Here is a 23,828-nt window from a genome sequence, read left to right as displayed (position 1 = left end):
CAAATGCATGCCGTCATACGCCTCAAATACTTACGACAAATACGTAAACACGGAAATACTGTTGGTACTTATAGTTATCATTTATTAACTATTCAGTTGAGTAGTACGTAAAATAAAATTCCTGTGACTTTGTCCTCCTTTGATATTCACTAGCCGCTGGCTGTAATTTAGTTACAAATTAAATTCGAATCGAAAATTCATAAGTTAAAGTGTCCAAAAAATACTCTACCAATGAATCTAGTTTAACATGACATAACTTTAGATAGGAAAAGCTGTGGTACCCACGAGGAGGCCACGAGGAGGTCAAAACCACTAGCAGAACTGTGAAAGCCTGCGCTCAGCAGTAGGGTTGGCGTGCATTGGGTCGATTCGAGGGTAGGCAGTAGGTGTGCACCGCAGCAGCGCGCCACCAGCACTAGCGCTGTCTACCCTACTTTCTACTCAATGCACGCCATATAGACGTATACAAATATAGGGAGATGGTGATGAATAAAATAAATGCAGCGGACAAGTTCCCCTACTAGATCTGTACATTCAGAACACAGCATGTATTCAAAGCGAGAACAAATGAAACTTCTCTGAAACTGGCATATTATTATATGCTTAGAAAATACGTTTAGCTCATTTTATCAGGCATACAGCGCCTGCGACACACGCTAAGGTAATTAATTCGCTGAAAGCAGTTGCATCTAATATAGCAATTTATATGCCAGTGCATACAACTCTGCTGGTTTTGTTTTTCGTATAGCCCTAAACATTATCCTCTATAACAAAGGCTTATTTCCTTATGTACATGTTACAGTAAATATCGTGTTTACGTTTTGTAAATTTATACCTAAAAAAAAAAAAAATTATAAGTATAATATTGTATTTCGTTTGTACGGGTGGCAGAGTATGTACCTAAATTTATACAAGTGTTAAAAAATATATTTTAACTATGTAAGAACTACCGAACTTGTAATGTTGGTTGACGTCTGTGATAGGATAAGCATTGTGTCACATTTTTTTTAGCTTTTGGTAGTAATGTCTTTATCATCATCATCATATCATCGGTAGGACGTTCACTGTTGGACACAGACCACCCCCATAGTTTATGGAAAAGCCATATCCTACAATTTTGTAAAAGCGAGTTAAGAAGAAAACAAAATAGTTTGAATACGTTTCCGCTACACGTAAAATTTATTTCTACTAAGCATATATTCCAATCGTTTTTTTAAGTTTCTATTTCATTTCTACGTTGCCTGCCTGCAAGCATTGTCAGCGAAGAAACAATATTGTGTGACTGTTTACAAACTACGGCTTATTTTGTGTGGCCCGCCCTCCTCTAACACAATACTCTCCCGTTCAATGCCTGGCACACTAATAACGTATCCATTATTTGTTTCATCTATATTATATGTTCATTTATATTTTTAACCTGGTTTCTAAAACAAAAAATATTCAATTTTTTTTCTAACACTTGAAATGTTGTATATTGTATTATTGTTTTTTTTTATAAGAAATAAAGAAAACGCATCTTTAGGCTTCAAAAAACTATAAAAAAATACATTCAATCATTATGTGGCAATACGCTCAGACTCATTATGTGCTTTATCGTGTAGGTTGAAGCTGTTTTTGCTGGTCTAAAGAATCTGGGTATTAAATTAAACTGATCGTATTTTTTTGTTCAGTTTGTAAAATTGTAATAATAATCATTGACAATACAAATGATACTTTTTGCCTGATCAACGCGCAGCCCAAACCCTTAACTTTGAAGAGCCTCAAAGTGAGAACGGATGGTCCAATAGATATAAATCTGGCCTCTTTATATGTAGAAAAACAATAAATTGGATCACGAGAAACGAGAAAGTCATTTCAGGCAAACAATTTTTAATTGGTACACATTTAAAAAAAGTGTTTAGGACATTACATATTACCGCAATTGTTTTACATCTCAATTATAAAATTGAAATCAGACAACTTGTAGAAACGAATTCTCAATAAAACCTTTGCAACTCGAATTAAAACTTCAACATCTGTTATATTATACTTTTCGTTTTAGTAATTACTTTGTTCAAAGTTCTTGATTACTTTTAGAAACCTATTAAGATAGGTAATAAAATGGCAGTTGGTTATAGTGCAAGATGAGAAATTTGAAGCTATGCTTTGAATCTTATAAACATATATACTATAGTAATTAATATGCTGTCCACTTCTTAACCACACAAAAATTACTTCACTGCATTAGTTATTTAAGTTTAAAGGTCATTTTCAACCTCTAAATTTATTAAAGCTGTGACAAACTGTTTTTATTTCAGCATTGTTCTTAACTAATTATTATCACCGCCATCAGCCGGAAAACGTCCAATGTTTACCAAAGCCTACTGAGTAGTATAACACAATATTTCCAAAACTTTAGCGTCATTGTATGTCTTGTACTCGTTCTATGTTTTCAGGGCGTTAAATAAATGTATTTTCTTTGTTTTCTTTCTTCTATCTTTCTTTCTGAAAACTGCGCGGTTTCATATTTATATAAATAACGAAATTTTCTTAAATATCAAAATTAGAAACAATAGTTATGGATAACAGGGGCAATAAATCGATCTTAGCGAATTATGATAGCTGTGATGGAGTGTGTGTTATGTGTTAATGTTAGTCGTCAGTCGTCTTTGTTTCATTTTATTTTGTTATGATTTCTAACTATACTCAGTGACACAAAATTTGGCCCACCCTTCATACAAAATTACTGGTTACATACAAGTATCAAACTATTGACGTCGATCAGAATCTCTTTTAGCAGCATAATATAATTTTATTGTCAGACTATAATAACAATAATTATGTACAATGAATAGTCTAACTTGCTTCCAATGTTAAATTAAATAAATTGCAAATTATATTATGTTTAAAGAAGCTGTACCTATAACCGGGTTTTTATTTTCAAATTCGGAGACTACTCCACTTCGCAAACTATTCTTGCTACTGAAAGTGGGTTCAGATAGGTACCTATACGAAGTGAATTAAGCAAGTGTTTCAGTATAAATAACATTTTAATGCAAAAATAATTTGTTGATGGAATTAACTACGAACTTATCAGTCTCTCAAAGGGCCGGCAACGTACCTGTGGCTGTGATTGCTTCCCATCAGGTGACCCGCAGGCTCGTTTGCCCCCTCATATATAAAAAAAATCTTATGATTTCTAAATATGTACTAAATTTCAAGTCGATCCAACCACTGAAAGTTAATAAAAATCTTTGAATAAAGTTGACACTTACAACAGACTCTCATATAGGTACTCCAAATACTTGGGTACAGCAATTTTGAAATATTGCAAGTTATGCACAAATCTGAAGGATGCTTAAATTTTAATCACTGTCATTTCGCTACACTTATTTTCAGTAGATGGGTTGGGTGAAAATAAACTATTACAGTGTCGATTATTACTAAAAAAAAAAACAGGAAAATAAATTAAACGCAGATATATTTGTACAGATACATTTGTATTGTACAATCAACGAAAAAGGTAGCTGCTCACTTACGCACCTTGTTGTTTTTCAGCCTCATACTCGTACGTACCACACAAAACTAACGAATTATGAACTCGATAAAGTACAAAAGTATTCCACTAATTTCAGTCCTGACTAGGAGCGTAAAATTCACAAAATATTTCATTTACTGGACTAGCTGCAGACAAAAAATTATCTTCCACGATTATCTACATTGATTAAAAACATATCTAAGACAGAGCATGGTAGGTACATTTAGTATAGAACTAATAAGAATACTAATGATAGAATAGTCTAACTGGTAGTTATCACTTTTGGGTTTATTCCTAAAACTTAACAAAACAGACTTATTTCACAGCCCAATTATTATAATGTCTTTGCAACTATTAAACTTAAAGTATTGTCATAATTTACACTACACATTTCTTTCATTGCTCGAGTAATTCGTTCTGGGCTCCGTCATCTTTCCTCCACTATTTGTTCGGTTGCCTGTTATTTTTATATTGTCTAATTAACTTAGTCGCCTTCTTTTCGTACAACTTCGTATCCGGATAACCTGATTTAATTCTTAAGCTCGCATGGTCATGAACGGACAATATCTTCTTTATTTAGCTATCTGCATTATAAATGCACGCCAACTGCCTTCACAGGCAGATATAGCCCACAGTTTAAGTCAGCTGTATCTGTTCGAGCTCTTTCTTTTTCTGTTGCTTCTCCTTCATCATCATCAGTATCATATCAGGTATCCATGTTACCAGAAGGATAACCAGAAGTATATTTTGTGCTGTTATACTGGCTACAAAGCTGTCAGTGTAATCCCTGATCCATCCAAGGAAGTAGCCTGTGGGGGGAACAATGATGCCCATAGTCAGCATACCAAGTCCCACGGCAGCAGGCACCTGGTCCATTCTCACGTGTTCAGCAATGGCAATGTTTCTGGCTACAATAACCATGCTCCTTCCAAAACCGTATATAGACGACATGGCCAATAGAACCATTGGACTAGATTGATATGCCAATACTAAAAAAAAAAATGATTAGGTTTACTATATGTATGATGTAAAAAAATAGTGTATTTTTTTAACGAAACAGATTTTCAGGTGCTCTGGACGGGATTCGGGACTTGAATTTTTGGCTAACGCGGCACTTTTAGCCTTCCAACTGGACTGGACAGGTAACACCCCACCAATACATTAATTGGCGTATGATTTTACATTAAATTATCAAGATTTTCAGTAGAATACTTGGTGCATATAGTTATTCTTATTAGTAAAAAATAAATAATTATCAAAATCATAAAGTTAACTTACCCTGCCTTACAACAATGAGCCAAACGCTGGTCATGATGAGCATCCATCGAGCCTTAATCCTATATTTGTCTTGGAAAACTGGCAGTACCAATCTGCCGGCGATATCAGAGAGAGCGACTGCAGACATGCAATTGGCTGTTTGCTGCTTATCCATATTAGCTACTTTCTGTAAAATGCATGTAAAAGGTCATATCCCAGTTAAGTATTTAATTGTAGACACCGATTCACATAAATACAACTAAGAAACTTCTAAAATTGAGGTTATCTCTTTATACATACAAAACAGTAACGCGACTGGCGGATAGTCAGACAATACATCAGCTTAAGCCACTGGAGCCGGCAAATTAAAATTAGCCCTTTCAGAACTTGTCAATATAATATAGTGTGGTTTTTAAGATTCACTTTTTCTCAAAAAAGATTTCTACCCATTATGTGGACGAGCCCAGCATCACACGATTGCGCGTGAATCGTAAATTTACAAGCACACAATTGTATTGGCCAATTTTGAAAGCATTAGGGATTTCTACAAACATAATATCGTTAGATGGCGCCATTGACGAGATGTTTATTTGACGTTACTGACATGCTTGAAATTTGCTAATTTAGTTGTAAACCAATCGCATACGTGCCACAATGTCAACCGGACCGCGCTACTGATGGCGCTACCTACGCCAACTAGCGATATTCCACTTGATAGAAAACCCTGATTGGGAAAACAATAATTTATTATCATTGTAAGTTGATAGGACCGCCATATTTTCTATCGCATTTGGAATCATCGCATTTACCATTTCTTTCTATCAAACAGAACAAGATCAGGGTACAAAGAGATGTCGAATACGAATAGGTATGACCGGAAGCGCGTTGGGCAATACCTACAGCCTCTAGCCATTTTTATCCTTCCACGGAGGCGTAAGTAGATGCAGATGAAAGCTAGTTTAATTCACTTTACGTTTCACTGATATTTTTGCTATTAAATACTAATGTGGTATAAAATATAGGTAATACCTGCAAGAATAGCGGAAACAGCATACTAAAGTTCTGTATCGAAGTAACTGCCAAAGCAGTTCCAATGATGATATTTAGAAAACGAGGACTCGATAACAGCGAAATATCCAATAAATCGTACAATTTGTTGAGAATATTCTTTTTTGGTTCAACTACTACAACTCGGTTCCCTGGAAGAAAAAAAATATATATAAACCGTCCTACAAAATTGTATTTATTTCATACACATACTTTCAGTATTACGTAAACGTATTTCCTCAAAATGTTTTTAATACATAGTGAAAAAACAACACATTACTTTGTATGAGTATTCCAATAATTTAACAACCGGAGAAAAGATGAATAAGTATTATAAAAAAATGAATAATAACAAATGTAGAAAAAGAACTACTGTCAAAAACTTGAACAAAGGTATAGTAATTCAAAAAAACTTCTACAAAACACTTTTTAGAACGTTCTTAGTACCTTAAGTCACATTTTACAATTAAAATACTTTGATAAAATGTTGATATGAATATGAAATGACGTTACCGTTAAAATTTAACGTTTCAGTTAAAACTTTTAGCTATAGACCTATGTTAAAAATTTAGTATTTTTATCAACTACTTCATACTTAATACTTTACTTTTGAGTAATTATACCTGTGTAAGGTCACCCGGGGCAAAAGCAACTATGAGGCTAAAGTAACTAATTGATGTTTCTGTCAATCTAATGGTTTTTGTAAAAAGAGCCATCTCCTGAAGCGTAGACAAATCATTGCTTTATGAAATAAATCCCAAATGGCGTTCCTTAGATCGCTCACTGTTATACCGATAGAGCAAATTTTATCAGCCACTATTTTCAAGTAATGCTTTGCAGTGTCATGTGTTTAGTTTAGTATTATTAAAAAAATTCAAACCATTTTCTGTACAAACACAAGTTCTTCCCAAAGAAGAAAACGTAAATACTATTGCTAAATATTTATTTGGACTGTAGGGCTTCCAATTAATATTTTATTGACATAGTTACATTAACCTCAAATTTTCGTGCACATGAGTTTATTGCAACTGTTTTGACAGTTGCAACTTGTAATAGCCCCATTGTTTTTGTATGAAAAATGCTATTTGCTAGAGACGTTCCGTGTCGATATTTCGATAAATGAATTTCACATATTTGATTACTATTTAAGATCTGCAGTTGGTGCGAATAATGTAAGACTTTATAAAAAGACAAATGAAATAGCTTAAATAAAAAAATAAGCCCAAAATTAATAAAAAAAACCGTTACTCAGATGGTTTGAAACAGCAAACAATTCAAATTGCAATAAAAACTCAAGCTGCATAGCTAAATGATTTCAAGAAATACTGAGGTCATGGAAATATCTTACGAATAAATAATAAGTCAGGAAGCGTAACTTAAAACAAATTCCACACGACAAGTGGCCATACCTAAAACCAAAACGACATGATTCAAATACGAAACAATTTCAAGGTTGCAAATAGACGTCTTGTTGATTGGTTCAAATTCAGAAACAAAGCAAGGATTGGTTAGCTCGCGTGATACAATGTCAGATGCACAAGCCACATAGATAACTGGCGTTCAGATAGATACACTTATACATCTAACGTTTTAATAATGTATCATATATTGATAATGACAGCTTGTTTTTTAAGTGACTTAAAGTAAAAGGAGGTTTGCAATTCGGTTGTATTTTTTTGGCTGTTACCTCAGAATTCCGTCATTTATGAACTGATTTGAAAAAAAAAATTCGTTTGTATAGGAATACCTCGAATTAAGTCCCATAGGCACAAAATCAGGATCTGCTAATTGGATTCTAGGTAAATCGAGGGAACTCTTCAAATATTGTAGGGACACCTATGCTAATTTGGATATATTTAGTAGCAACTCGTGTATTTGCTCTTGAACATCATTTGTTTTTTTTTTTTCATTTTGAGTGGAACTAATGATAAAGAAAGACCACAGTTGACCACCGGAGTTAGGTACTACTCAATAATAAGTATTTCACGGGTTTAATTTCAATTATTTTTACACAGTTTCTAAGCAATTTATGCTCCTCGTAATGCATATGGTGAAATGAAACGGGTAGTGAAGCACCAGGACTCTTGACCTTAACCAATAATATCTTAACCCACATGAGTAAAGCGCTTGATTTTGTGTCTCACGGCTTACTTCTAAAAAAATGTGAGCGTTATGGTCTGAGAGGTGTGGTTAATGACTGGCTCAGACTCTTCCTACATGGCAGGAGTCAGTTTGTTGAGATTTCGAAAGTTGAACCCAGCAAGGTCGTGCGTAATTATATGTCTTCCACTAGAGTAAACGCATTCGGTGTACCTCAGGGTAGTATTCTGGGACCGTTGCTGTTTTTCCTTTACATCAACGATCTTCCAGATGCTACAGAATTTGATTGTGCACTATTCGCAGACGATTTATCCATCGTCATACCGTGTCGTGACGTGCATATGTCTGCATTACCGTAAATAAGACAATATGTACTGTCATAAAATGGTTGTATATTAATAACCTGAGCGTAAATATAAACAAAACAATTATGCAGTTCGTTAACAAAAACGGCAGCAAACTACCCTTACATGTAACTTTTGACGACTTTGTTATTGATCAATCCAATCAGACCAAATTTTTGGGTATTGTTTTGGACCATAAATGCTGGTGGAGCGATCACATTGACAAATTATGTGCTAAAGTAAATTCATTTGTGTACGCGCTATGGCGACTTACAAAAATTAGCACTAAAATTGCAGCCGTACAAGCCTACTACGGCTATGTGTATTCTATTCTTAGCTACGGTATTCTGTTATCGGGAAACTTATCACGCAAAACGGGCGCTGGTGGCATAAAAGCAATGCATCAGAGCAATCTGTAACGTCGATGTCTTGACTTCCTGTAGACTATTGTTTAAAGATTTAAAATTGTTGACCGTTCCATGTATATATATTTATGAGGTCTGTGTTATTGTAAAAAGCAATGCTAAGAGAACAAAATTATATGGAAGAAATGCATATTGTATGTCGGTTAATATTTACAATAGATTGAATGAAAAAATTAAGAGCTTACTTAAGACATGGTTAATACAGAATTGTTTTTACTCAGTGGACGAATATTTTGACTTCTTCAAATAACTGTTACTATATATTGACATCTAATGTATTTACTATATTTTGTTTACGTTATTTCTCTAATCTAAGTTATTAAGTTAATTAAAATGGTAGTTCTTAAGTATTCGCATGTATGATAATGGTATTATTTTCAATTAACTATAACAGTATATATTTTTTTTGGTTTTTTTTTTTTATTGTTTGACGTGATGCAATGTAATTTCTTTCTTGTTAATGACATTTATTAATCATTTATTTAGAACCTATAACTTAATGAACATATACATAAATTTTGCCTACCAGATGCTGGAGAAATGTGTGCGACCAAATTATTTTTAAGACCATTGTATACACCACATTTTATGCAAAATAAATAAAGTAATTTAAATTTGAATTTGAATTTTGAAAAATGAACGTCTCTGCATCGGAAAAAGCGATCTTTCGTCAAAGGCGATGAGCAGATGACATTAAAATATGTAAGTATGTAATATAACACACTCACTTTACACTAAAAATCGTGAAAAATATAAAGACATTTTGTACCTATGGTTTGGGCGATACAGGAAAGAAGAAAGTATGAAGAGGGGTGAGGAAACTGTCATTTACATTATGTGAGCCATAAAACAGATTTGATTTTGCATAATACTGACCATCTCCAACAGATAATGTATTTGAACATTTTTAATATGAATCTAATTTTACGACTACTTACTAGTAAAAAGTGATCCCTGGTCATTTTAATTTTGCATTGTTCCTGCACCACTTCACAACACACGTTGAAATGATAATTTAGAGCTGTTCACAATCAAAAATGCGAATAATTGACGTGAGCTCACTAAACTTGCAAAATAAATTGAATGACGCGCATGCGCACCTTAGTGCAGGACACACTTAGGACACAGTTTCCATTTTTATAACGCAGTTACAATTCCTGACTTATTATTTGTTCGTATGAAATATCAGGTCAAAGAATGGTAAGGAAAAAATAAAAAAAAACTAATTCACACTGATTTCTTGGTAAGTAATGGAACATAGTTGCATGTAAGTACCTCATAAAACTTAAAAAAATAATTTGCTGGAGACTGAGCCCTATTTGCTGCAACTACATACCTCATCGGATAGATATTGCGTGAATGTACGTGTACTCTTATCCTCAAACGTATAGTTATTGATTACAACAATGTTATAACACATTCACAGTCACGGTGGGGTGAATGTAACTATTACTTTATACTAAACTAAACTAACTGACTACTGCTCTCGTGGAACAATAAATTAAATTATTGGAAAAACCTAAGCCTGTTTGTACTGTAATTGAAGTTGAACCCTTCATTTAATTAAAAAATATATTTTATGTGTATAACCTTTCAACTTATACAGCTCATGGCATGGTAGAGGGCCGCAAAATTAATATAAGTACTTTTTTTTTAGTTGCCTTTACCCCGGGTGACCTTACCGGTTTTCTGTATCGCTACTGTACTATTTCTACCGTGTCATGACAAAACACTAACTAAAAAAAAATCTACTTTTCAGAAGTCACAAAAAACTTTTTTCTTCTTAAATTGGCCACACAACCGTGAATATTCATCCGATTGTAATTAAATTTGAATAAATTACAAATAATATGCTACTAATTACAAAGAAATTCCGACACAATAAACAAAAGACTTTACAAATCAAGACACTCACTCCAAACTTTTATCGTGTGATTGTAACGAAAAAATATTGTAACTTTAGGTACCTACTGGCTGAAGAAAAGGTGAGGTTTGTTTTGGCAAAACACGGTATCTGAGGGAGATACAGTGTTTAACTTTATCAGAATCCTAGGTTTTAAGAGTTACAGTGTAAAGTTCAATTAAGTTTTTCAATGTTATTGGTTGAAAATCAGTATACTCTAAGTATGTACAAAATTAGGGTCCGCCAAGCTAATTTAAGGGTGTTACTACACGGCGATGACGGCAAGTTTTTGGTGTACAATAAAGAGTCATTTTATTGTATTGTAGTGTGCTTAGTAACTTTACTAGCGCACTTTGCGGCAAAGTATTGTTTTTTTAGAGACACTTCAAAGAGGTTTTTAGATAAAAAGCTCTAAACATAACAAGATAAAATTGTTTACTACCTACCTACATTGTATATTATTTTTCCACTGTCGGCCTTCGATATATAAGTGCTTGTTTATCCTTCTACCAAATATGCTTTAACTCAAAAAATCTTTTTAATTTAAGATTAGAAGCTAAGGTTAATCAAGTAATTATGCAATTTTTATTGAAATAAACAGTTTAAAGTTTAAGAAGTTTATATATTAAATAAATATCAGTTATATTCGGAGACGGCAAATATTTCTACATGTTTTTGTAATGTATCATTATAATCATACTCGTATTGCGTGAATTTATATAATGACTGTTGTGGCCTATTCATTTTACGCACTTTATATTAGATTCAGATTATTCCATTCTTACCAATATCAATCTAACAGATTAATTATCTAATTTAAAAACGAATTAATAAATTGTTCAAAAGTTCTCACCGTTTAGATTTCCTGTTGATTTGAGTCTATTTACTGGGGCCAGCTCCTTATGGCTATTAAATTGATTAAGTGATCCTGTTTTAGCTTCCTTTCCGTTAAGATTAGGTTCAGTTGAACGCCTAAGCCCACTGTAAATTTCATTTTTCTGCATAGAATCTTTTCTTATTACTATATCTTTATGTTTTTGTAATAAATGAATATTTTCATCTATTATAACTTCTTCTTCGACTTTTTTTAAATGCCACTCTATTGGCTGTATTAAAAGAGTTCCACCAATCTGAAATAATTTTGCAGCGTTAAAATGTTTTCATTTTCTAGTTTCATCAAATTTCAAAGTTTAGTCTTTACCCCGTGTAAACTCAATCCTGACAGCAGCAAACATGCGCCTTGGTACCCGTAATTTTCCAAGAGGTATCTGACTAAATGTGGCATTAAAGTCTGTCCCACACCTGTGCCAACGTTCGCCAGTCCTACTGCCCGGCTCTTCTTCAGTTTAAAATAGCTGTTTATCGCTACGAACGACGAGTTCTGGATGAATCCTAAACCCATGCCTGGAATAAATTAATACTGGTTACAATTTTGTAGATTTCTTAATCTCGCAGGATACAAACTCGTCATAGCCATTTAGGCTGACTGCGTGTCTAAATCACGAGACTTACCTAATAATATGCCGTAAGATATAATTAAATGATAAATATTGGTGGCGAAACCGCTAAAAAATATTCCTAAAGTGCACAAACATGCACCTCCAACGGCCACCATTCTTGGTGACGTCATTTTCAGAGCGGCCCCGGCGATCGGGCCACCAAAGTTAGCAACAAATAACATTGTGCTCAGAACAATGGCAGCTCCCGACGTGTTGTGACCCATAGCTTCTAAGTGATCTCCGTATAGTAAACTAAATAGCGACAGCATCGATTGATTGAAAATCTGAAAAGAAATATAAAATATGGTAGGTATGGTCGACAAAAAAGCGCTTTACCATTTTTATGACAGTTTCTACATCCGAATAAAACAATAAAGCTTGTTGTCATATTGAATTGTAAGTGGAAATAGCCTGTCATGTTTTAAGTCTTACAAATGACATCGAACAATAGGGTGGTAAAGGAATTTCTGGATTGACTTTACCTATTAGGTATTACTTAAACCTAATGGGTGGAACGTGTTAAATTTTCTCTCTTATATAAAAAAAAAACTCGTACCTACTATGTATTTTTAGGTCTGTTTTCAAATATCTTCTAAATGTACCAACACTGTAGACACTATTAACATTTAAATAAGGATGATAATTGAAATTTCGCATATGTTTTGCCCCATTGTTTGGGTTATTTAAAAAAATGCAATTGTTTCTGTCCTAATGAACCTTATCAATTTTAAAATATTTTCATTTGAACAAAACAATGATAAAATTTTAATGATATTAATTGTTTACACTCATACCCAGATTCCATAGTAAATTTTGACGTCGGAGGACCGCACGCAGTGTTCATTGATAATGCGAAAAATAGAAGATAATTATTAATAAATACAAACAAAGAAACTAATTGGTATACTAAACGGTGACAGTAGTAAATACAACTGAACAACTGAAGATAACTGTAATAAATATAACTGAAGACTAAATGGAGTACAGGTTAGGTAGATACACCTTTTCACTGCTAATGTATTATTTACAATTCGTTAACACAACAAGCCGTGGTTAAACGCCAATAATACGGTATTTGACAACTCCTGATTTTGCCATAATATCTTAATTATTATTATGAAAATATAGAAATACAGATAGTGTTTAGCGAAGAGAAAATTTAAATCGATTGAAAATTGGATTTATAGTGTTTTATTTTTTAAATCTATATACCTGTCTCTTTCTCAAACGCTTTTCTCTATGCAGCAAGTATGGCGGTAATGGCGTGTGACGTCACATGCCAGTATTTCTTTCTCTGTCTAATCTTGCATTTCAAACCTTTATAACTTTGTTATTTGTAAAGGTAGCTTAAAAATTGTTTTTCTATTCGATAACAGGCATTGTGTAGTTTTAATTTATAAAACATGTACAAAATAGTTAAATACCGTATTCTTTGATGTCTTAAAATTGTACAATTAATAGGAAATCATTTTACTCTTAATCTAATATTCTCCTGCAATCTGATAAAATCCATAACTTGCTCATATTAATTGCAAAACTAAGCACGCACTAAAATACTTGTTATTTCATTTTCGAAATCAGCTCTCGATCAGTTCAGCTAGCATAATAATTTATAACACCCATATCAGGTACAGATAAGATCTAAGCTCTATCAGAATCCATCTAATATGTATAGCGGCCTTCAGTGGGGGCATAGTACGCAAAGATAGTAATATAATCGTGAACAATATCCTGTAGCGCTGTAGCTATATTATGCTTATAAACGTGCGGAATTCATTAAATATCTATAAAAGATTAATAAATGTAAATAAAATGTGTCTACTTAAGTAACTGGTTGTGTGCCTGGCAGAGAACAGAAACTAAACTAGATACTTCAAATTTGGCATGTTAGTGTGTAAGGTATTTATTGTATGGGCCAAGTTGCCCGAAATCAATCATAGAGGCACACTTGCAAAATTAACAAGGGTCTGAAAGCTATTTTGCCATTCATTTAAATTTACAGCGGAAGAAAAATCATGTGCTATGTAAGTATATAAATGTAAAGCTATGTAAGTATAAGTATTGAATTTATTTATTTGTACTCGTTACCAGCTCGTCCTTGCATGCTTTTGTACGCTTTCCTACCTACAACTATTGATGAAGAGCAAATATATCAGCATTTTAACGCTTTGGTAACTGTTACAGTTGTAATGTAACATAGTGCCCCTTCTCCTTTTATTCACTCTCAGCCACCCAAATATTAACTCGTAGGTACATCTGGTCTTTGTATGTGTATTTTTGCATCTACCATAAAATATTAACATACCTTCATACAAGCTTACAAGCAACCGTGATAGGATAATGATTACCTATGGTCTCTTAAGCAGAAGATCGTGGCTTCGAGCCCCGGTTTGCACCTCTGAATTTTCTAGAAAACATCGTACGGAAACGTGCGTAATGGGCCCGCGTGAGAGTTACAATCCTCTCATTCAGAAACTAAACCTGTACTACAGTGGGATGTATGAAAGTCGAAAATGATCACATCCAAACAAACATACTTACATACATGTATTCTATATTGCTATAGCGTCCTTCGATTTCTCTAAGTGAGCTAAGACCAAGATAAAGGAAAAAAAATCATTTATATTAAGGTATCATGCTTTACCATATTGTATTAAGGAATACAGAAAGCAAACGAATCTTGACAACAATCATTATCAATAGCAGAACAATAACGTCCTTAGGTTATCGCAAGTATCGGGAGCAGAGCCAAGTGGATGGCAAATACTATGTACGATTGATTTTCTCATCAGCTTGTTTCTTACCAGCAACATGTTGGTATACTTAATTACTTTGAACTACTTTATATAAGTACTTACTTATGTAAATACGAATAAAAAATAAAAAATATGGTGACATTTGCTATCAAAAATACCATTTCATGTTTTGTAATCTCTTACTTACCGCCATTTACAGAAACATTACTCTCTGATTTAAGTCGTAAAACTTTATTTAAAATTAGTTCCATAATTATTAGGTACATAAAGACGCCAACGACGGTAAATTATTAATCTTTCTGTAAAAACTAAATGTAAATTAAACTAAAATGTAAACTTTAAACCGACGTTTTTGATAAGTAACCTATAAAAAATATATTTTTTTTTATTTAGTCTATTACCTAACTAATAATCCTGTGTCTTCATTTATACGTATAAATATTTTTTTAACTAAAAAAAATCATGACATTCTAAGGCAAAATGTTAACAGATGAAACAGAGTAGGTAACTGTATATTTTGCTTCTGAGTATGATTGCCATCTACTGTTATGAATGACATTGTTTTCGTCTAGTAGCGTCATCCGTATCGTTTGTTTGTAATTATACGTTAATGACAGTTAACTGAAACACTGTTCATGGATGTTTGACATTGTGTGAGATTGCATTTTTAATGTAGGTACCTGCCTGCCTACCTTACAGTATCTTAATTATTCAACCTTGAATTTAAGCAAAAAACAAGCGCCAAAATGTAGGAGTGGAAGTTAAGTTACTCAGCAATCACAAGGCAAGATCGCTTCTTCAAGTACACAAACAGTTGTCCTGGTGAAAATATCTTCATACCCAAGTCTAATCCGTGCATACGAAAACCTTTAGAGCAATTTTCTTTCAGCTGAAATAATATGTGATATTGAAGTAATTTAAAACAACTTACATTTGACACAGCGGTGCCCAAGAGCACCATCCAGCCCCATCCTCCATCAGGCGGTATTAACTTAACCCTTTTCTCGACACGCTGCGATGGCATCAGACTGTTATTTTCCATGGCCATATTTGAATGGCTTCATAAATAAAAAAAATGCGAGTCCTCTGAATATTCAGCCGAAATCCGTGCGGTTATTGTACCTGTAACAATGTGTAAAATGGTTTGTCGTTAAAAAGATTTTCATCTATCAAACCTCAGTTTAATTTTGGTCCGTAATAAAGTAATGTTGGATACGGTTACAGCAATAACTTTACAGTAATAAATTTACTCAATGAACTCGAAAGTTAAAAATTAAAAACATTGCAAAAAAAATATGACCGAGCTCTGTTTTTCAGTAAAACTGAAGATATTACACAAATTACAAAAACGTAGCTCAGGTTCGAATGGAAATAACTCATAGTGACTTGAGTGCACAAATCCCCTTGTTGTAAACGCTAGTTTGGCTTAACGTTTGTCTTTTCTATCACATTTCTTTGTCAAACACAGACAATACACATTTTGTTATAATATGAGCTTTAAAGCGTTTTATAAACATAGGAGTTGGATAGGTAATTAATATTTTTGCTCATTTCATAGTTTATTACAATGTTCTATATGGCCAAGCGGAAAAAGTGAACGGTGGTCTTAATTTGTGTGAAAGGTATTAGGCCAGCACTTTCCTTGACATATTTGCCAAAATATTTGCAAAAGAGATGCAGTATATCGTCTGAAGAGGGTGCGGTAAAGTTGACATTAGCGCAACCAGAACACGCAATGGCATGACAGGCTTTACATAATGTATTATTGTTTTGGTTACTGGTTAATTATTCGTGTGCACAGTTCAATGGTGTGTGTGAAGTTCCCAACCCGCACTGGGTAAGCGTGAGAGCTACATCCTAAATGGTTTTATTCTGAGAAGAAGCCTGTGTCCAGCAGTGACACTTTTATAGGCCAGATATGATAATGATGATGAATCGTCATGTACCTAGATTTCCCACGTAAAATGAAGTGTGACGTCATTTTATGTGCGGGTGTGTCTAGTGATAAGTATGGTATTTTATGACTGAAAGGCCAAAAGTGTCTTCGTTATCTACAGCGACCGTTGACTCAATAAACTGAAGTTTCGTTGAAATATAATAGTGATCAAACGTATAACACTCCTCTTTTTTTACGTCGGGGGTTAAAAATGTACCTGCAAATGTTTAATCCGTTTTTATGGAACCTGTGTTCTGCGCCACGATGAATTTTCTCGTATAAAATTAGCTATGTAGATATACCCTGCTTTGTTTATATTATTACAAAATGCACGATATCGGTCATAGTCCGGCCGCTCCCTCGCTACATGACAACAATATGAAATTCTCTTGTTTTTTTGCGCAGGCTCTTATCAAGCAACAGTGAACTCTGACATCATTCTTCAGCAAACAAGCGCGGATATTACATTAAATAGGTACAAATCTGAGATAATGAATTAGGAGATAAACTCTTCGTAGAAAATTTACTGGGTCAACACAATAAAAATACTCGTAGACTCAATTATAATTGCAAGCACAACAAAAATCGCTAATGTTACAAGCTTTTATTTAACTTGCAATTTATGTGTATGTACCCTACGAGTATGTGTTGAATTTGACCCACATCCATCGGCTTCAAATTTGGCATACTCTTGGCCCAGCCATGATCGTCTCCGCAGGACGGAACTCCTCAACGGTTAATGACATCGACATGAAATTTGGTATGGAAATGTAGTTTGAATGACAATGCAAGTACAATCAACAAAAAGTACAGTCAGCAAAATAGCTTGTATTAAAAATATTTTTTTAACAAAAAAAAACTTATTTTTGGCAGTGTGAACATTTTTTGTTGTCTTTGCGATAGCTGTTTCTGTGCATTACACAAGGTGTCACAACTTGAATTCTGAATACTTTAGCGGATTGGTCCAGTAATGTCTAACTAAAACATTTTTTTACAAACGATTCGATTCACAAATGTTTTATTTAGCCAAATGCATTTTATTCTGAAGCTGTAAATGTTTCAGGATTTTTATAAAACTGACCTAATCTAACCTATAGGGTTTTACACAATGGTCTTGAAATAAATCCTGAATAGTTCACAGTTTTAGAATAAGATTTATTTGGCCAAATGAATAATGTAAGGGTATTGGTTGGATTAATTTTAGACGAAACACTTGTAAAAATCTGTTAAGTGTTTTTTAATTGTGACTGACAAGATATTTCCTTTAATGGCTAATGTTTTAAGTGTATACATACTTATCGCGTCAAAGGTGCGACCACTTTTTTAAATATTATATCCGATTTGAAACTTTATATGGGCCAAACTAACGTAACCATCAGCTGAAATGTTCTGATTAAAATTTAAGACGTTTTCAATCCATAAAACCATACTTGTCACACAGACGTAGCTGCCTTGCACGTGTGGTGGCGGAGAAGCAAAGTAGACATTTGCATCTTATAGATATGGCTATTATTTAAGAAGCCAAAGATGAGCTTTTAGTCGAAATCTAGATAAACATATCTGGTTCATAGTTGCTTTTTCAGATGTTAATCCTACTGATATTATAGATGTGAAAGTTTGTATGTGTGTATGTTTGTTACTCCTTCATGCTAAGACGGATGGACAGAATTGGATGTAAATTTGCGATATCTGGAATAACACATCATCATCCCAGCCTATATACGTCCCACTGCTGGGCACAGGCCTCCTCTCAGAACAAGAGGGCTTGGGCCGTAGTTCCCACGCGGGCCCAGTGCGGATTGGGAACTTCACACGCACCATTGAATTGCTTCGCAGGTTTGTGCAGGTTTCCTCACGATGTTTTTCCTTCACCGCAAAGCTCGTGGTAAATTTGAAATGTAATTCCGCACATGAATTTCGAAAAACTCAGTGGTGCGAGCCGGGGTTTGAACCCACGACCCTCTGCTTGAGAGATGATAGGTCAAACCACCAGGCCACCACGGCTTTTAACACAATATGTGGGAATAACACATAGGCTACTTTTTATACCGATATTTCCACGGGATCGAGATAAAAACTCAAAATCTCAAACGCTGGGTTTAGTCATGAAATTTGGCACGGTTGTTTTTCACGATTTAATTTTTGGGAATTCTCATGGGAATTTACGAGTTTCGGTATTCAACTGCCGGATCTGACTGAATAGGCGTGCGAAGCCGCGGGCAAACACCAGTGTCATTAAATAATTTGAATCTGGAATCAGGCGTTACTTTGCGGAGGTCCATATCAATGAACTAAAACAATTACTTTGCACACCCGCGACCTTATGATAGCTAAGTTTATGCAAAATACGCGTGTTCATGCAGTTCCTCCACGTCCACACTGTAAGAACACTACACTGACGCGTTATAGCACGACGCGTGGTAGCATGGTGTACGGTTATGTTGCTCTGAAGATAAGCTCTGGTTGAGTTCGGAACAGTATAGTGTGGTGGTAGTGATAGGCTTATGTGATTTGTGTGTGTTCTTACAGCATGGAGGTGGAGGAACTGCATGAACACGCATATCTTGCATATACGTAGCTATCATATAAGGTCGCGAGTGAGCAATGTAATTGTTTTAGTTCGTATTATTATAAAAAGTTTGAGTCAAACTTGCAGAGAAAATGTTCCGTATGACCGTAAAATAATATCTAACACTGCATTATAGTAGATATTTATGCGTTGTTTATTTAGATAAGAGTATGTTATATTGTGTTAGGTAGGTACTAGTTACAGATGCAAGCAAACTTCGTGCGCTTTGGGGAACGTTGTGGGAGTAATTTTGCACAAGTACTTTTGCCCAAAGAGACTTTAAATTTGCTTCTGCGTCTGTAAACGTTTAGATGTATGGCCTCATAAAGATATGTTTATTTTGTTCGGAACGTCATTTCGATTAAATATTAAACCCTGTACAGGGTTACCTAATGGTTCGCCGACAATTTTTACGCAGATTATTGATTGGCAGATCACGTTTCGCCGAGTAACGGTACGCCGATGAATTTGTACGCAGATGTATTGTTTCGCAGACTAACGCTTCGTAACTCAACCTTTAGTAGACTATTCAGTTGGCTTGTGAGTCAGTAAGCCGAACAACTATTAACAGAAATTCGTTTAGCCGATTAATCACTACACATTTTCAATGTTTGCTCGAACAACTTTTCGCTTTCGAATTTGTATTTATTTTATATTGAAAGTCAAAACAAACTAAGTCGCGACGCCAGCAGTTCGGTTCTGGCACTTGCCGGCAGATGCCGCGGCACGCTCGCTTCGCTCGCTCGGCTCGTGCGTTGTTGGTCGCAATTCTACCTAACGCTCCTCCTCGCTTATGCTCATCGTCGCACCTAACTACACATTTTGATGCCATATGATAACTGCTTATCGTGTTTCGGCTAACAGTTGTTCGGTTAACTGAAAGAATTACGAAACAAACAATCAACTAAAAGTAAATCTGCATATTCATCCTACCGAGCACTCGGCGAAACGAATAACACTTAGGCGTAACGAAATTATACCAAACGTTGCTCGACCAAAAGAAAAATCTGTCAATAGTTGTCTGCGAAACGAAAACCTGCGTAATTAAACTCGGCGAAACGACAGGTCACCCCTGTACAGTACAGACACAGCTGTAGATACTCTAGGTTCGATTATTACTCTAGGTTAAGATTGAAGAAATTTTCGGTAAATTATGCTTATTTCATTTATAACAAAAAAAACTATTAAAATCGTACAGCCTAACTAGAATGTTGACGTCGCTCGCTTGGGTGGGACCACGGCTTCGCTTCCTGAAGATTCAAATGAGAAAGAAAAAGAAAACCGATTTTTTGTTTCAAGTTTTGAACGACATTAGCGAACTAGTTGAATTACCTATAGCATGCCCATTCTGTTTTGTTTTTAAAAATATTCAAACAGCCAGCATTACACTAAGTTTTTACTTGAACACTCCTATGGACAGATGTAGTGAATAATGTATTCCATCCCAGCCTATATACATCCCACTGCTGGGCACAGGCCTCCTCTGAGAATAAGAGGGCTTGGGCCATAATTCCCACGCGGGCCCAGTGCGGATTGGGAACTCCACACGCACTATTGAATTCTTCGCAGGTTAGTGCAGGTTTCCTCACGATGTTTTCCTTCACCGCAAAGCTCGTGGTAAATTTCAAATATAATTCCGCACATTAATTTCGAATAGCTCAGAGGTGCGAGCCGTGGTTTGAACCCACGACCCTCTGCTTCAGAGGCGATAGGTCCAACCACTAGGCCACCACGGAATAATGTATTGCCATCGTATTTTGTCGGAAAAGTTCGTATTTATATTGCTTTCCCAACTAGCTTTCTGAAGTTTGCTGAAGCTAATCGTATCGTTTTTTGTTTTACTAGATGGCGCCACTGTTGCGTGAGGTTTCAAGTGTGGCTTTCAAAGTCTATTATTACGAGCGTGAAAACAAAGTTTATATTAAAATCATATTTAGTACGTCTTAAAACCGTACCATAAAAATATCGAGCAACAACAGTCTTGCGTAGTCCCGCTTTGTTCGGAAAATAGGGAAAACAAAAGTTTTCAAAAAACAAAACTGTCTCAAACCACAGATATTCATTTCCCCTTATCGCATAATTTGCCATAATTAATTTCAGGTAATGCAAAATATTCACAAAATTATTCTAATTATAAATAAACCCGCGTGAGTTTACCCAAAAACTATGAGATTTGACATTTCGGAGACCTCACGCTACACTAGCGCCTCTAGCGGCCAATTCATACGTGATAGCCTCATTGAGAAAGCACGAACTTATCCGTCAAAATACGATAGAAAAACATTATCCAATAGATCTGAAATTAGATACACGAAACATATTTTTTATTTTTAGTCCATATTTTTTATACTCACCTGAAGCCATATTTTCAACATTTGATTAGCGTATTTTATCATAATCTATCTGAAGGTTAATCTTGATAATCGCACTAATAAAACGCACATTGCTACCTTCGTATTTTGATAGATAATGTAAATCCTGTTCAGTTGCCACGGCCGTCGCAGAAACTTCTCTCACCCAATAAATGCGGCAATTTACACTACGGCCGTAATAGCTTGGTTTCGAACTAACGATTATTTTTCAATGCCATAGTATTTCCCGCCAGTTTTTACTAATGCCCACTTCTTTGGATGGTTTAGTTATAATCGCGTCAAAAAAGATAATGTATTCAGTACATATGGCTTCTCTGAATGTGACTCACATGTTGGATTAAGCAGTAAATCGATGCCCAATGTCATAAGATTGCGTCAAATTTCGGTTTACCTGTAGACTGTAGTACTTCGATAGTCCGCAAAAAACTCGTACTAAAAGTAATCGCAAAAACTTACATTAATACACCCTACATATTATTATCTATGACATAGGTACGCGTTTTTATTATTTATCTAGATATCTCGAAACCTGCTGGTAACTTCGTGTTCTTACTTATTTCCATTTTTATCTGTCGGACTTTTTGAACTTGTATTTATAAGCATTGACGTTTTTGGCTTCACAAGACTATACAAAATGCTAGTTTGCTGCAAATAGTTAGTGTAAGTACCTATTTTTACAGGCGTTACAGTTTATTACCCAATATCGATTCCATTTACTTTAATCCTATAATTGGTGAGTTATTAAGTTATTACATAAGTCTCGCAAAAGAGACTGTCACATTTAGATTTCTGGGATCAAGGGGTTTTCAATAATTAGTACTATGATACTGATGTCGGTCTGTCTATCAAATCACAGTGCTGTAGTTTTATAACCGTAACATGTATAAATTTAAAGTTTTTCTGCTGCTATAGCATCAAAAGGCAGTCCCAATACGTGAAACGTGATTTTCGGTGTTTATGCTCGTTATTAACAATGATTATGAGTCTACCTATATACTATAAAATTTCCATGGCCGCTATAACAACAACAAAAAGAAATTTTAAGTGACAGGGCATCCCCATAACATTGTTTTTTTTTTCGATGCTTTGGAACGAAACTATTTGTGTGTTTTTGGTCTGATTTGCACATAACCCACAGGCCGGTTTTTAAATTGCAAAAATTTATCAAGTTTAAGTAATTCTTGTAAGAGTTTCCCGAAGTTTGTATTTCCTAGTTGTATCACAGTAAAACGTGTCAATCACAGCCAATTTATTACTCATTGTTTATTTTATTGGTTGTTAATATTAAACCAATAACGTATAGCTCTTAAACAATTCACAAGTTACATTTGTTATGTGGACTATAAATACTGACCTTAGACGCATCACAATGTACGCGAAACAATAGTTTATTTCAGTTGAATACACAGTTGTTTCCTTCGATCAGCGCAAGCGCGTAATCTTTGGTTCCGCTGATAGACGATAATTGGTGCTCTCACAAACGACCGGCCCGCGCCGGTACGCGCTCATCAATGAATATCGACACTAAAGTATCATATTACGGCACTGTTATAATTTCGTAATGATATTGTGACGTACAGATGCGTACGTCCACGGTAAAGATCACATAGTTAGTCTTAGTATGATGAAATTATGCGCTTAATGTATATTCGTACGTACAGTTTCGTAACGGGAACTTTTTTCGTGTTTGCCGCTGTATTTATGGATGCACTTGGATGTATGAAAATTGCCGTAGTTAATTAGGGATCCGTCCCCAAAGGGTGCCAAAAACGGAAACCTTTTACTGCGACTCCGCTGTCTGTCTGTCTGTCTGTCCGTGAAATTTTCACAGTTTATGTATTACTGTGGCCCCTACAGCAACAAATACTAAAAACAGAATAAAATAAATACTTAAGTTTACTTTACTTTACTTTTTGCTAATGTCTAATGTTGGATAGATAGTTAATGGTACGGAACCCTTCGTGTGCGAGTCCGACTCGCACTTGGCCGGTTTTTTATTACTACTTGGTGTGAGAATGCGTGGCAGTAGCGTTATTCTATGATCATCTGGTTTGTTTGGACAGACAAAGTGTCGATAAAACCAACCTAAATCAAACACAGTAA

At 34.8% G+C, this 23,828-nt stretch overlaps 1 protein-coding gene across 2 annotated transcripts; it reads right to left on the bottom strand.

The window, feature by feature from the left end:
• Positions 1–3,443: 3,443 nt before the first annotated feature.
• LOC141437707 (uncharacterized) lies at positions 3,444–23,248 on the bottom strand. Of its 2 annotated transcripts, none has more exons than XM_074101173.1 (8): positions 23,080–23,248; positions 15,780–15,970; positions 12,106–12,376; positions 11,795–11,997; positions 11,447–11,723; positions 5,804–5,973; positions 4,796–4,961; positions 3,444–4,506 (listed from the first exon to the last, which is right to left on the bottom strand). In XM_074101173.1, the coding sequence occupies exons 2-8, from the start codon at positions 15,894–15,896 to the stop codon at positions 4,154–4,156; spliced, it is 1,557 nt and encodes a 518-aa protein (XP_073957274.1). In that variant the 5' UTR covers positions 15,897–15,970; positions 23,080–23,248; the 3' UTR covers positions 3,444–4,153. The 2 variants fall into 2 exon arrangements, with proteins under 2 accessions (XP_073957274.1, XP_073957275.1); XM_074101174.1 differs by lacking the exon at positions 23,080–23,248 and adding an exon at positions 21,708–21,975.
• Between the last annotated feature and the right edge of the window lie 580 nt (positions 23,249–23,828).

This window comes from Choristoneura fumiferana, chromosome 18 (assembly GCF_025370935.1).
Source record: "Choristoneura fumiferana chromosome 18, NRCan_CFum_1, whole genome shotgun sequence".
Taxonomy (NCBI): Eukaryota; Metazoa; Arthropoda; class Insecta; order Lepidoptera; family Tortricidae; genus Choristoneura; species Choristoneura fumiferana.
The sequence above is the reverse complement of the archived record's forward strand: the minus strand, read 5'-3'. Positions and strand labels throughout refer to the sequence as shown.

Coding starts and splice junctions, on each gene's coding strand:
- LOC141437707 (XM_074101173.1), bottom strand. CDS start 15,896: ATGGCCATGGAAAATAACAGTCTGATGCCATCGCAGCGTGTCGAGAAA. Junction 12,377..15,779: donor TGGGCACCGCTGTGTCAAAT/GTAAGTTGTTTT, acceptor ATTTCTTTTCAG/ATTTTCAATCAATCGATGCT. Junction 4,962..5,803: donor TGTTTCCGCTATTCTTGCAG/GTATTACCTATA, acceptor TGCATTTTACAG/AAAGTAGCTAATATGGATAA.